The 15,718-nt window shown below is 43.3% G+C and overlaps 1 protein-coding gene across 6 annotated transcripts in view; it reads right to left on the bottom strand.

Annotated features, from left to right (window-relative positions):
* Positions 1–15,718, bottom strand: part of SCYL3 (SCY1 like pseudokinase 3) — a 395,128-nt gene that overhangs the window by 225,083 nt on the left and 154,327 nt on the right. For all 6 annotated transcript variants that reach the window (XM_077276719.1, XM_077276721.1, XM_077276718.1 and 3 more), the window contains one exon: positions 8,474–8,645. In XM_077276719.1, coding sequence (XP_077132834.1) covers positions 8,474–8,645 — 172 coding nt within the window. The remainder of the gene's footprint in view (positions 1–8,473; positions 8,646–15,718) is intronic.

Below are 15,718 nucleotides of genomic sequence, written 5' to 3' on the forward strand. Positions count from 1 at the left end.
GTCGTTTTATAGTGGGGCTCGTCCCTGTGTGGTGCTGCTCTGTGATCCGGTAGAGGAGTCCCTGCTTCCATATAAACTGTTCCCCTTCCAGTACCCCTCTCCCCTCCTGTGCCTTCCCACGATATCCCTCCAATGAAGGATCCTCAAGTAACTCTTAAATTCATCTGGGGTGGCCCAAGAAATGTGTCTGGCTATGGGAATACGTGTAGGGCTGTGATGTCTTACCTGGGCCTCCTCTGAGTGTGAGTCCGCCTCTGCAGCTCGAGCTTGTCTCCGGGTGGTCACAGGATATGTCTCAGCCAGAGGGGCAACTGAGAAGGCAGACAACATGGGCCCCAAGTCATTTCCCAGCATGACGTCTGCAGGCAAATCCTCCATCAAACCGACCTCAACAAGGCCATCCCCGACTCCCCAGTTCAGGTGAATCCTGGCAGTGGGCAGTCGATGTGTGGCTCCCCCTGCTACACGGACTGCCACTGTCCGTCTTCTCTTGGTCCCGGATGAGATGAGGCTTCATAAGGGTCAAAGTTGCTCCGGAATCTTAGTCCCTGCATGCGTTTCCCATTAACCCACACGACCTGTCTATGCTGTTGTCGATTATCTGCCCGGGGTCTACTTCATGCAGCACTTCCTCCATCTCTTCCACCCCTTGGTTAGTTGTATCCCCCAATGCCGGGTCAGCTTCGCCTTGGTAGCAGTGTACAGCGGCCCGGCTGAAGGTAGCTGTTCCCGCCTTTGGCCACTGGGTATGCTGAGTCCGGTTGGGACATTGTCTTTGCAGGTGGCCCAGCTGACGGCAGGTGTGGCATCGCGCCCCAGGGGTACTGTGGTAGGCCAGGTTTCTAGCTGGTCCCCCTACAATCTTCGGTGGTTTGGGGCCCTCCAGGTCCATGGGCGGACCCCTAGTGACCATCTTTGATCCGGACAACTGAGGCCTCCTGGCGTCATGATGTTCATCGGCCAGACAAGCGGCTTCCTCAAGAGTCATTGGCCGCCTGTCCCAAAGCCATTCCTGTGTCTTTGGGGTTAGTCCATTAAAGAATCGTTCTAACAAGAAGAGCTGGAGGACGTCCTCCTTAGTGGTTGCTTGGCTCCCTTGTACCCACTGTAGCAGTGACCGCTGTAATTTACAGGCCCATTCAGCGTGGGTATCGGTTACTCGTTTTATAAGTCCGTGGAACTTTTGGCGGTATGCCTCTGGTGTCAGCGCATACCGGGCCAAGATCACTTCTTTGATCCGCTCATAGTCCATACAGTCCTCATCAGGTACCGTGCAATAGGCGTCCGTTGCCCGGCCTGTCAGCTTGCTGGCCAGAATCTGAACCCGTTCCTCCGGCTTCACTTGATGAAGGGCACACTGCCACTCAAAGTCCTGCAGAAAGCCATCAATGTCTTCCTCTGCCTCCCCCAACTGTCGGAAGGCATTATACTGGATCTTTTTGTGGCTTACTGTTGAAGGTACCTGGGCGGAGGCCAGAGCTCCCCCTGCTCGCTGACTCTCCTCTCTCTGCTCTGCCATCTCCATCTTGGCTAGCTCTATCCTGGTCTGCTCGGCCATCTTTTCCTTCAGATCATTACGCACATCAGCCATCACCTCTCATATGATCTCTACTGCAGGGTTTGGGCCATAGAACGCCAGTCTGTTCTTTACCTCTCTCTGGAATTCAGTCTCCTCCACGTTCACATTGGGGGCGCTGCACTGTCGTGTTCCATGAAGGCTGCTATCAAATCCGGTTTTGTTTTGTTGCTGGCGATTAACCCTCGGGCTTCCACCAGATCTTTTAATGTAGTCCTCTTTAACTTCTGGTAGTTGTTTTCCATTCATTCCTTTCCTCCTGTAGAAGGGGTATCAGATCCTGCTGTCTGCCACCATTGCAACGGGGGTCTACCAAGCTGGGGTACCTCTTTCAGTACCACCCCGTGTTTCAGGAGGTCCACTTTGCATTGGCTGGAGTCTGAATGAAGGACGTTGGTTGGAATTCCTTGATTGCATGAGAGCATATAAAAGCTGACTGCTTATCCACGTATTTCCAGTCTCACAACACTTTATTCACAGAACACAGAATATATGTAACAACAGATACAGAGGGCAGGTCCATTCAAAAGCGGCAGGCCAGACATACATTACAATAGCCGCAGGGGGCCAGAGCCTGCTGATATTTACTGTGGGAATTACAAAGGTGGGGGAGGTCAGAAGGGGGTTTATCTTGTCTCCTCTGCCCAGGGGTGCAGCCTGTGGGCTGAAGCATTAGGGACGTATATCTCACATGGAACCTATTATATATACAAATAACTGCATAACATTCTGGGTGCTGGGGGGTTCTGTAACAGCGTCGCTGAGATCCAATACCATCATGAAGCAGTTCGGAAACAGGTTTTTGAGTGTTGATTTTATTGATTCCATTTTGATACTTTGGTTATAATAATAATTTGTATTTATATAGCACCAACATATTCCGCAGCGCTTTATAATTTAATTTGGTTCTTTACATAACTGTTTAGCTTCAGCAAGTTTATTATTGTGCGGAAGGACCCGTCCGGTTTTGGAACCAGAAACAATGGGAAATAAAACCCTGTCCCTCTTTCCAGTGGGGAAACTTCTTGAATGACTTCTTTGTTTATGAGCTTTATAATTTCTTGTTCCAACACATGTTGTTGCTGAGGTGAGGATTTTAGTGGGGTAACCACATAGTTTTGGGGAGGAAGGGAAGTAAAGTTTATTTGAAGTCCCATTTTTATCAAGTTCAAAATCCAGACACTGGTTGAGATTTTTTCTCAGGCCGGGAGGTATTGAGACAATCTCCTCCCACCCTGAGGGAGGTGTCACTTAGGGGTCTTTTTTATCTCTTGAGGAATTACCGAAAAGGAACCCCCTATCTCTGTTTTTCCCATCATCCCATCTGTTCTTTTTCCTTTGGGGGACGTCTCCGAAAAAACTTCCTATTCCGAAAGGGCCGCTTAACAAATGGTGTGACCAGGTTAGGGAAACCTTTTTTCTTATCCCCTGCCTTTTGTAAAATGTCATCCAGGGTCTCGCCAAACAAAAATTTTCCTTCACATGGAATTGAGCAAAGTTTCTGTTTAGTTTGTAGGACGCCTGGCCAACCTTTTAGCCATAACGTCCTATGAGCTGCATTAGATAAAGCTGCTGATTTAGAAGTGAGTTTAATAGAGTCGGCTTATGAGTCCGCCAAAAAAGCTGCCACCCCTCTAATCACTTCTATCACTTTATTTCTAGATTCACCGTCTCTTAGTTGTTTTTCAAAGCTATCTACCCCAATCATTAGAGATCTAGAAGTACATGCGTCTGCTATTGCAGGCCTTAAACATCCCCCTGCCGATTACCAGGCCCCTTTAAGGAAGGTATCAACTCTTTTGTCAAGGGGATCCTTTAGAGTTCCCATGTCCTCAAAGGGCAACGCAAATTTTTTTGAGGCCTTAGCTACTGCTACGTTAAGTTTAGGGGCTTTATCCCATGAAGTAGAAGCCTCTTCCTCTAAGGGATATTTCCTTTTAAGGGAGGGTACCGAAGGGTTTTTTCTCTCTGGCTTTTCCCACTCCTTTTTAATTAAAAATTAAAATGCTTGAACATTTTCGTTAAGCGGGAAGACTGCGCTTTTTTTTCTTTTTAAATATTTTTATTGAAATTTTTCATAAGAAATGGTAGTGGATAAAGGGAAGGGAAGATGGGGAAGGGGTTAACATTGGAAAAAAAAAAAAGGGTGAGGGAAAAGGGAATCAATATAATTAGAGAACCAAATATCAATCTCGAATAGACAAGAAAAAAAAATGCATTAAATATGATCTTTTGAATAGAATATACTACAATTTTTCTTATGCAATGTATTGGAAAGAGATATAAAGTAACAATCTTTATCCACTTTGCATGGCTACAAGAGATTTACTCTTTACAAAACTTGTCATTCCAAATCCTCCATTTTTTCAGATATTTTCTAATACCATTGGTGTTGGCAGCAAATCTCCATTCTAATGCACTATGCTGATGGATTTTATCTAGAATATCTGTAAAGCTGGGTGAATCCGATTTTTTCCACCAGAGTGCTATTGTACTTTTGACTACTAGAAATATATGTATTAGGATGTATTTGACCTGAGGATCAATTCCTTTCATGTCCAGAGAAAGGAGAGCCCTCTGGGGAGTAATCACAAAATTTTTAACAAATAAATTAATATGAAATGAAACTTTTTACCATAGAGGTTTTATTTTCGAGCAGCCCCAAAAAAGATGAAAAAGATTTCCTTGATATCCGCACTTCCTCCAGCACAAAGGAGAGTGATCTTGATATATAAGCGCAAGTCTAATTGGTGTGTAGTACCAACGTGTGATCACCTTGAAGTAGAACTCCTGTAGAGCCATTGAAATGGTAGACATGTATGTATCCTTAATGGCCTTGTCCCATTGCTCAACTTGTAAAGAAATGTTGAGGTCCAATTCCCATTTTTTCATGTATATATTTTTAAAACAAGAGGTATCTCTATTTAAGTGACTGTAGAGGTTATTTAGACTCCATATATGTTTGTTCTTTACACTACACAGTAATGAAGAAAGAATTTCTAAATGTAATGGTTGGCTAGTCAGTCATTTCTGTATATGCTCTTTTAGGGTTAAAAAGAATATTAATTCAGATGAGGGTAAGTTAAATTTAGTCTTAATTTCGCTAAAGGTGAGAAAAATCATCCCGTTATAGATATGTCCAACTTTTTTAATGCCTGATTTGGCCCAAATTTCTCAAAGTGGAAGATCATATATCAATGCCAATAGATGAAGAGGAAATTTCATAATTTGCTCTGATTTGTAAAAAAATTTTCTTGGAGGTTTAAGAAGAGTTTTCCAGGCCTGTATTATAGCCTTAAAAATGGGATGAGATGATTCCTTTTTTGGTTTGTGAAATAAGAAATTGAAAAAAGTATCCTGTGCTAAATTAAGATTATTAATGCCACTTTCGACTTGGAACCACGCTGGGTATAGTTTTTTTATCAAACCACTGTTGGCTTTGTTTTACCAGGGAAGTCAGATAATAAGCATGGACATTTGGGAGGCCAGCCCCGCCATTACGTTTGTGTTTGCACAATAAATCTGAAGACAACCTGGCCCGCTTACCACCCCATATGAATGAGTTTATCATAGTTTGAAGTTTATGAATAAATTGGTAGGGGAAGGTCACTGGGAGAGTTCTAAAAAGATAAAGTATCTTGGGTAGAATGATTGTTTTGATAGTCATTGTTCTCCCGAATAAGAGCAAATTGAGAGATGTCAAGAGAAATTGTTTTAAGAATGTTATCAGCGTTAGTTTTTATTATATTTTGTAGTCTGTTTGTTAAGATTATTCCTAAATACACTATTTTGTCGCCCTCCCCAGCTAGATTTATCTGATCCCTCAATTCTGCAACATGTGATTCATTCATATTAAAAGTTAAATATTTAGATTTATGTGGATTTATCTTAAATTATGATATCTTGGAGAATGTGTCTAACTCTGGAGAGAGAGCTTCAATCGAGGCTGCTGGATTAAGTAGTGTAAGAAAAATATCATCTGCATACATGCTAATTTTAAATTGACGGGATTGGATATCAATTCCAAAAATATCTATATTGGATCTGATTCTCTCCGCCAAAGGTTCCATTGCAAGGACAAACAGCAGGGGTGACAAAGGACACCCCTGACGTGTGCCATTGGAAATGATGAATGGATCCGACATGAAATTATTGGAGTAGATCCTGGCACTAGGTCCCGAATACAGAGCAAAGATAGTGGACATAAATGCAGAATCAAACCCAAACTTTTCAAGTGTCGCTCTCAAATAAGACCAGTTTATCCTGTCAAAAGCCTTTTCAGCATCTAAGGTTAGAAAGGCTGCTTTTGAATTTGAATTTTGGATAATGTTGATTAAATTGATCACCCTCCTGGTCCCATCTGATGCTTGGCGTCCATCAGTGAATCCCATCTAGTCATCTACCAGCAAACGTGGGAGAATATTTTTTAAACGATCCGCCAAAATCTTGGAATAAATTTTTGAATCACTATTTATTAGTGAGATTGGACGGTAGTCCTGCATCCTCTCAGGATCCCCCCCCAGTTTTGGGAATCATAACGATAACTGCTTCTTGCATCTCTTTAGGAAAGGAACCCTGAGAGGAGGCAAGAGCAAAAATAGAAACTAAGTGCGGGGCTAGAATTTTTGAAAAAGATTTAAAATATTCATTGGAAAATCCATCTGGGCCCGGTGTTTTTTGATTCTTTGATTTATTAATAGTATCGATTATTTCTTTTTCTGTAAAGGGACTATTAATAGATATTAAGTCCAATGGAGTTATTTTGGGGAGGTTAATACTAGATAGGAATGCATTAATGGAGTCTGGGTCAATACTGGGTGTGCATGGGTCATCTTTCAAATTGTATAATTGACGAAAAAGTCTGCAAAAGAGCTAGCAATGTCTTTGGGATGAATCATAACTTCACCTGACGAGGAAATAATTTTGTTAATTCTTCTGTTGATACGTTCTTTTTTAATCTTTACCATCATATATTTGGTAGGCTTGTTTAATGATGTATACCCTTTGAATTTTGAGGCCTTTATAACATAGTCATATTCTTGGAAAATCTCAGATTTCAATTTTCGCCTCAACTCCAAGATTTCCATCTGTATATTTGAAGATGGTATTTGCAGATTGTTTTGCTGTAATTCTTTTGTATTGATTTGGATCTGTAGGTTAGCAATCTTTTCCCTGTTTTTCTTTTTATATCTTGCAGCTAATTGTATGAGACTTCCCCTGAGGACTGCCTTATGGGCGTTCCACAGTGTTAATGCATTTATATCTTCAGACACATTCTCTTTGAAGTAATTATTTAGTATTGTCTCTATTTCCTGCTTATAATCTGGAATTTTTGACGCTGCGCTTTTTTTTTAACTTAATCCTCCAAACATAATGTCCTGTACCGTTTTGTCAGGACGGGGATCCAGCACCCCCATGGTCGATCTTACTGCCTTCACAAGGGCATCGACTTCATCTAAAGGAAAGCAGTGGCAACCTCCGCTCTCGGAATCTGAGGAGGAGGAGAAGGAACCCCGCCTATCTGAATCTCCATCGTCAGAACTAGAGGAATCGGAGTGGGAAAAGGGTACAGGTGTTTTCTCTTTAACCCTTTCCCCTTTAAGAGATTTAAATGCTGTCTCTACCTCTGATTTAATTACAGATCGTAATTAGGGGTTTCCTCACAAAGGACTTGTCCTATACAGGAATCACACAATTTCTTATCCCAGGTCTGCGGCAAAGCTTTTCTGTACAGGGAACAGGACCTGTGCTTAGTTTTCTCAGTTCTTTTTCTCGCCTAAAATAAACGGAGAAGAGGGGACCCTAATTATTTAGTGAACTTTCATGAAGATCACTCACCCATCTTGCGCAGCCACAGGTACCGGTTCTGGAGGAGGTATAGGATCCTGTATGAGAGCCGTAGGCGGTGGTGTCAGCTGGTTAGTAACACTGGAGTCTTTACTCTACTGCGTGGAATGGCTGCTGGAGCGAGTACTGCGGGTGCCGGCAGAGGATCTCTTTCTTTGCAAATCCGGCTTGCGCTGGTGTGACACTGCTGCTGCAGCTGTAACGGCTCCGGGGAGGCGGCCGCGCTTCTCTCCGCGCACTCTGCAGACCCCTCGGTCCCAGCAGTGGCGGCATCGGACACGGCACCAGCCGTGACAGCTCGACTGGCAGGCTCCGGGTCTTCAAGGTACCGATCCTAGAAGGTTCCCTGTCAGGGACAGGAAACTGAACTGACACAGGAGAGAGGTACTGCCCTTTTATCCTATAGGTTTCCTGTCTCTGAAGGGCGGATCCCCTCTCTCTCTGGTGGTGCTGTCATGGGGGAATGAGAAATATTGATTTCTGAACTCTTCCGGAGTTAAAACATTAGTATTGTTGTTTCTAAATGATTATGAACTTGTTTTTTTTTTTGCATTATTTGAGGTCTGCAAGCAATACATTTTTTTTGTTATTTTGATCATTTCTCGTTTTCCGAAAATAAATACAAAATGTATTGCTTGGAACTCCTGAGACATGTTGTCAGTAGTTTATAGAATAAATTTACATTGTACTCAAAAATATACATATAAAGAGAAAAATCAGACAAACTAAAAATTATGCATACATACAAACTTCTAATTATTTCTACAACTGATTTGACTACACTAGGCTTCAGAATGTTCTCCCAGTGGCACCTTGTGTACATTACTGCTCCCTAGTGAGGGAAACCATCCCCGAGCTGTTAAAAACCTTCCAGATCTTTCACAGATCTCTAAAGGAAAAACAAATATTCAGCAAGCCTAAACCCATTGATGGAAGATATTTCCTGGCTTCCATTAGACATACTCACTCTATGGTTTCAGACATGGGTCTCAAAACACGGTCTTCTCTGTGTTACCAGTAATGGTATATATTGCACGCTTACGTAGTTACCTTCAGGAGTTGAATCTGCTATTTTGGTAAACCCTGGGGTAGTGCTTTTGAAAATCTTTACTCTTCCACCACCAACAACTGTTTCTGGTCCAAGTAAACGCACCAAAGCTGCCAGGCCATGAAGCGTTACAGATACTAGTAAATCACTTGTGTCACGTAAACCCAGTAGAACCTAAAAGATGTAAAAATATACAATTGGTATCACTTTTCTATATTGGCTTTTTAAAAGACATTAAAAGAATAAATTATAACTCCAGCAGAAAGGCCCATATTAGGCAAACCAGACTGCAAAAATGCTCTAAAATCTACAATTACCGTAAGTTATATTTTATATGTGAATGTCTAACTTTTTATTTATAACACTAACAACTAGTACACGGTAAAGAAATATTTAAGAGGAGAACGTTGTGTCTATGTGCCAATATCCACATCGGATGCTTCAGTAAATCCTTGGGAAATTAACTCTTGAAAAAGTAATGACTGACAATAATAGGACAATGGGCACATGGGCCTTATACACAGATTTAGGACAAAGGTCTTCACAAAAGGGGATTTCTGCTTTGGGAAATATTTGGCTGCTACATTAGGCTACGTTCACACTAGCGTTGTGCGCCGTTGCGTCGGCGACGCAACGCACAACGCACGCAAAACGCGGCAAAACGCACGCAAAAACGCTGCGTTTTGCGACGCATGCGTCAGTTTTTGCCAAAAATCGGACGCAAGAAAAATGCAACTTGTTGCGTTTTCTTGGTCCGACACTTGCGGCAAAAAAGACGCATGTGTTGCACAACGCAACAACAAAAAACGCATGCGTCCCCCATGTTAAGTATAGGGGGCGCATGACGCATGCGTCGCCGCTGCGTCGCCGACGCAAACCCGACGCACATTAGCTTAACGCTAATGTGAACGTAGCCTTAGTGATGGTCCTCTTAAAGAGGATTCCTCATATACACTATTATAGAACAGCACCATAAAATAAATAATGTAGAGATCCATAGCGTGATAGCATATTTATGTTATTTATTTCATTACTAAATATTATATTTTAGAAATGCTGGCAGAGATGTCTGGGACTAGAGTAAAAATAGCGAAAGCTGTAAAATTTAAGCACAACTGCAAATTGCACAAAAATGTGTGGAGATTTTAAACAAACTTGCTGCAAATAATAGTTTTATGAGTTGGGTCCTTTTTGCCTTGGATGCTGAGCCAGTTGAGTCTGTGCATGGGAGAAAAAAAAATGCAGACTCACTCTCACTCAAGCCCAAAGCTAATGAATAACAGTGTCAGTTTTGCCCACTGTGGTTGTTAAAGGGAACCACTCGCCAGGTTTGGCCGATACAAGTTACGGCCATCGCCTTTCAGGGCTTATCTATAATGCTGTAGATAAGTCCCCGATCCGAACTGCAAGAGACGAAAAAGTTATTATACTTAAGATGAGAAAAGCAAAAAAGTGGAGCGCACTCACCGGTGTTGAACTGTCAAACTTTTATTCGGACATAACGTGATACAGCAGGGAGGGGTGTGAATACAGACGGACAACGGCTGTTTCGTGCACGCGGCACTTCATCAGGACCATGTTCTGCCAATGATCTGTTTTATGGATGCAGCACCCGGGTTGTTTTTTCAAAAAAAGGGGTGTTAATGCAGCTAAACAGTGAAGTAAGGTTAGAGGCATTAGGGTCTAACCTATTACAGCGGAGCGGAGGTGCCATTTTTCTGTTTATTGCTTAAAGTTATTATACTCACCTGCGGGGCGGTCCGGGCTGATGGGTGTCACAGGTCTTGGTCCGGAGCCTCCCATCTTCTTGCTTCACAGGCTCCCCATCATCGCGCTCCTGCGCAGGCACGCATATCTGCCCTGTTGAGGGCAGAGCAAATTCCTGCAATGCAGGCCTCTCTGACCTTTCCAAGCGCCTGCGGGGAACAGGGCAGATAAGTACTCCTGCGTAGGAGCATGATGCCGGGGAGCCTGTGTGGATGATGCAGGGACGCATCATCCACATGAAGCAAGAAGGAGCGCGGCATCACAAAAAGATGGGAGGCGCCGTACCAGGACCTGTGACACCCATCAGACCGCAGCCGAGTATAATAAAAATTATTTACCTTCTCTTGCAGGTCGGATCGGGGGCTTATCTACAGCATTATAGAACGCTGTAGATAAGCCTTGAAAGGCAGCCGTAACACGTATCGGCCAAACCTGGTGACAGGTTCCCTTTAACCACTTCCCACTCCATGATTTACTATTGTGTCCTGGAGCGGGGGCATATGCCAGCTGTTTTTATAAAGCAGAGATCATTGCTAGCTCCGATTGCAGCAGTTTGAACACTTAAATGTCGCTGTCCATCTCAAAACTGCTGCATTTAGATGGCATGATCTCAGTGGAAGCCCCAATGGGAAGTGCATCAATTTAATACTGCTCTGCAATTCAAATTTAGGGTGCAATAATCTGCTACTGCAGTTAGGAGCCTGCAAAAGCCCCCATCAACCCATCCTAGTGCTCCTGTGAAGCACAGCCACAGATCAGGTTTCATAGACCATGATATTTTATTTATTTTTTAAATACCAGAATACTAAAACAGTATAGTAGATACATCCAACAATGAAATTGCAATACCAAGAAGGAAAGGTTGTGGTATTACCAAAATCTTAACAGACACAGATGCTATCAATGAAGTTATTAATGGTTGTTTGAAGAATGGAATTTTCTGCCGTACTAAATGCACTTTGGCAAATCATCAAGATCCACTGCTGGCATCTCCATTTCCAATTGCTAATGATATTGCAAATGAGCTCAGTGCAAGACAATTTCCGGAGATGCTGCAGATCATGGTAGCACGTTTAGGCCATGCAGGCTGCTCACAGTAGCACAAGCAACATGCATCCTGGATAGTGATGAGTAAGTATGCTCATTACTAGAGTTTCTCCGAGCATGCTCGGGTGGTCTCCAAGTATTTCGGCATGATGGAAAATTCAGTTTATGTTGACGCAGCTGCATGATTTTTGACTGCTAGACAGCTTGAATAGGCAGTTTGTTAGGCAATCCCCATAAGTATTTAAGCTGTCCAGCAGCCGCAAATCATGCAGCTGAGTCGACAAATAAAATCTCAGAGCACAACGAAATACTCGGAGACCACCCGAGCATGCTCAGAGAAACTCGAGTAACGAGCATACTCGCTCATCACTAGTCCTGGAGATCATGTGCTGAAAAACAGCTCAATGGACACTTTGAAGAAATGGCCATAACGAGAGGTTAGTGTACCTGGAACAAAGACTAGAGAGTCCAGTTACTGTACATCATTCCACCTCACACCATAATCCTGGGAGTAAGACCGATGTAATTATCTCTTGTGAAGGCCTCTTCATGGCGTGGCATACGTATTCTCATATGACTCAAAGAATGGCACGTAGTGATACATGCTGTATTGCAAGTGATGTCAGACATGACATGCCAAGCATAAAAGGCATCAGTGAGTCCACACACTAGCATGGCATTTGCATGCATGACATTGGGCTACAAGAAAGACAACCAGCCACTGGTGCTAAATCGACCTCTCAAAAGCCATGTTGCAGAGCAAGAAAGCAGAGTGGAGGCTGGAATGGAAGTTTATCCAAACAGGCAATCGCTGCACGTGTTGCAACTGTGTACCACTGCAAACATGCAGCCGCAGGGACTCGAATATATTATCCGAGCACCAGGGCTGTGGAGTCGGGTAGGCTAAATCTCCAACTCAAACTCCGACTCCTTATTTTCCATGACACCGACTCCAACTCCCTCATACATGGCTCATGTTTAACCCCTTTCTGCCAGCTGACGGAATAGTACGTCAGCTGGAAGATCCCCCCGCTTTGAGGTGGGCTCCGGCGGTGAGCCCACCTCAAAGCTGCGACATGTCAGCTGTTTTGTACAGCTGACATGTGCGCGCAATGAGCGCAAGCGGAATCGCGATCCGCTCGCGCCCATTAACTAGTTAAATGCCGCCGTCAAACACTGACAGCGGCATTTAACTAGCGCTCCCGGCCGCGCGGCCGGAAGCGCTCTCACCGCTGACCCCCGTCACATGATCAGGGGGTCATCGGTGCATTGCCATAACCACCAGAGGTCTCCTTGAGACCTCTATGGTTGTTGATGGCCGATTGCTTTGAGCACCACCCTGTGGTCGGCGGTCAAAGTACACATGCATTTCTGCTACATAGAGGTGATCTGTACTTCACCTCTATGTAGCAGAGCCAATCGTGTAGTGCATGCTTCTAGCCTCCTATGGAGGCTATTGAAGCATGCCAAAATTTAAGAAAAAAAGTGTTTAAAAAAAAAAAAAAAAAATTATAAAAGTTCAAATCACCCCCCTTTCGCCCCAATCAAAATAAAATAAAAAAAAAAATCAAACCTACAAATATTTGGTATCGCCGCATTCAGAATCGCCCGATCTATCAATAAAAACAAAGCATTAACCTGATCGCTAAATGGCGTAGCAAGAAAAAGAATCTAAACGCCAAAATTACGTTTTTTGGTCGCCGCAACATTGCATTAAAATGCAATAACGGGCGATCAAAAGAACGTATCTGTACCAAAATGTTATCATTAAAAACACCAGCTCGGCACGCAAAAAATAAACTCTCACCCGACCCCAGATCATGAAAATTAGAGACGCTACGGGTAACGGAAAATGGCGCAATTTTTTTTTTTTTTTTAGCAAACTTTGGAATTTTTTTTTACTACTTAGATAAAAGAGAACCTAGACATGTTAGGTGTCTATGAACTCGTAATGACCTGGAGAATCATAATGGCAGGTCAGTTTTAGCATTTAGTGAACCTAGCAAAAAAGCCAAACAAAAAACAAGTGTGAGATTGCACTTTTTTTGCAATTTCATCGCACTTGGAATTTTTTTCCCATTTTCTGTTACACGGCATGGTAAAATCAATGGTATCGTTCAAAAGTACATCTCGTCCCACAAAAAATAAGCCCTCACATGGCCATATTGACGGAAAAGTAAAAAAGTTATGGCTTCAGAAGGGGAGCGAAAAACGAAAACGAAAAAAAACGGAAAAAGCTCCGGGGGTGAAGGAGTTAAGGGACAAATTTACTGTAGTAAAATGGTAACATCAGGCTTTTAATCAATATGATACAATAATCAAGCCATTTAGATAGAACACAAAATATATTTATTGGAATACAACTTTAGAACAAAAAACTTTCATATTTACAATTTATTATACACTATGCAGTAAGTGTAAAAAAAAAAAAAAAGTTTTCAACAAAAACTTGCTGAATAACATTTGTGCAGCCTATGAATTTGTGAGAAATAGTATCGCCTCCATCAGATCCTCCTTTATTGATTACCTCAAATCAAATCTGACCTAATTATTTTAAGGCTAGAAAACAACCTCTCTACACTAAACTTGTGTTGGTGGCAAAACAGTACCCATATGGGCAACATCTCTAACATTTTCAGGGTATAAAGGAATTGCGTTCTGCACAGTCGGTTTTGATGAACGATTGAACTCCTACTTCTTTGAGAGAAAATGAAAAATTTTGCTGAAATATCGCAAATCTGGTTTCTATGGGAGTGGAATCTTTCCCTGCGGCAACGCTTTGCCTGCTCCATGCCGTCCAAATACGTGTCGAAATCACACTCATCTGACGAGGATGAAGAAACGGCAGCAGCACTGGCAGGACCCGAATCCTTTTGCTCTTGGCTGTCCTGTAGCCCACTCATTCTAACTGCTACCTCAATCAGAGCTTCTTTTCCTTTAGTAAGCTGTTGATCATCCAGCAATATACGATGACTCGGGTCCACGTCTACAGCCTCCTGAAGAATTTTATTTTCTAATAGCAGTGTCTCTCTCCGTTTCATTGAAGCAGCGATGCCATCTGCGATTAAACCTAAACCTAAAACAATAAGTTCTTCCACTCCCTTATAAAAATGCCAAGAGTTAAGTCCTCAGCTTGTATCTTTTTAGTCACTGTAAATGGGTGATGAAGCAATTCCTTTAATTCAGCCACCTGTGTCCATTGACCTTCATGTAGTGTTACCTGAAGGTTGGCCATATCTACAAGGAAGGGTTTCGGCTCAATCGCTCAATCATTAAATAGGTGCTGATCCACAAATACCCTTTTGCCAGCACATCTCTTCAAGATGGAATCAATTTTAGGCTGCCGTCACACTAGCAGTTTTTGGTCAGTATTTTACATCAGTATTTGTAAGCCAAAACCAGGAGTGGAACAAATAGAGGAAAAGTATAATAGAAAACAGAATTTTTGGTTGCTTACCGTAAAATCTGTTTCTCGGAGCCTCCAATGGGGGACACAGGAACCATGGGTGAATGCTGCTGCCAGTAGGAGGCTGACACTACGCACAAAAAAAGTTAGCTCCTCCTCTGCAATGTACACCCCACCGACTGGCATTATGCACTTCAGTTAGTGAAAAAGCAGTAGGAGAAAAACAATAAGGTCGAAACATAACCACAAACATGAAAACTGTAAACGTGAGAAAAGTCATAGAACAGAAACTGAGAAACATTGGGAGGGTGCTGTGTCCCCCAATGGAGGCTCCGAGAAACAGATTTTACGGTAAGCAACCAAAAATCCTGTTTTCTCTATCGCCTCACATTGGGGGACACAGGAACCATGGGACGTCCCAAAGCAATCCCTGGGGTGGGAAAAAAGGACTTCCATCAGGTCAGCGGACTCACCACTGCCGCCTGCAAGATCCTTCTGCCTAGGCTGGCGTCCGCCGAAGCGTTGGTATGGACCTTGTAAAATCTGGCGAACGTGTGGATGGAAGACCAGGTTGCAGCTTTGCAAAGCTGTAGGGCGGAAGCCCTGTGGTGTACCGCCCAGGATGCGCCGACTGTCCGGGTAGAGTGAGCCCTTATCCCAGGAGGGGGCACTCTGTTCTTGACCCGGTAAGCCTCCAAAATTGCCGTTCTGATCCAGCGAGCAATAGTCGCCTTGGAAGCCGGCAGGCCTCTACGCGTGCCATCAGGAATGACGAAAAGAGAATCAGTCTTCCGGAAAGCGGCCGTTCTAGCTAGGTAGATCCTAACTGCCCTGATAAGGTCCAGCTTGTTCAACGATCGCTCCAGAGGATGAGTCGGAGCTGGACAAAAGGAAGGTAGAAAGATGACCTCGCTGAGGTGGAAGGTGGAAACCACCTTAGGAAGGAAGGAAGGCGGAGGCCTGAGGACCACCTTGTCCTGGTAAATGACCAAGAACGGAGGTCGGCAAGAGAGGGCCGCCAACTCGG

Source organism: Ranitomeya variabilis, chromosome 8 (assembly GCF_051348905.1).
Source record: "Ranitomeya variabilis isolate aRanVar5 chromosome 8, aRanVar5.hap1, whole genome shotgun sequence".
Lineage (NCBI taxonomy): Eukaryota > Metazoa > Chordata > Amphibia > Anura > Dendrobatidae > Ranitomeya > Ranitomeya variabilis.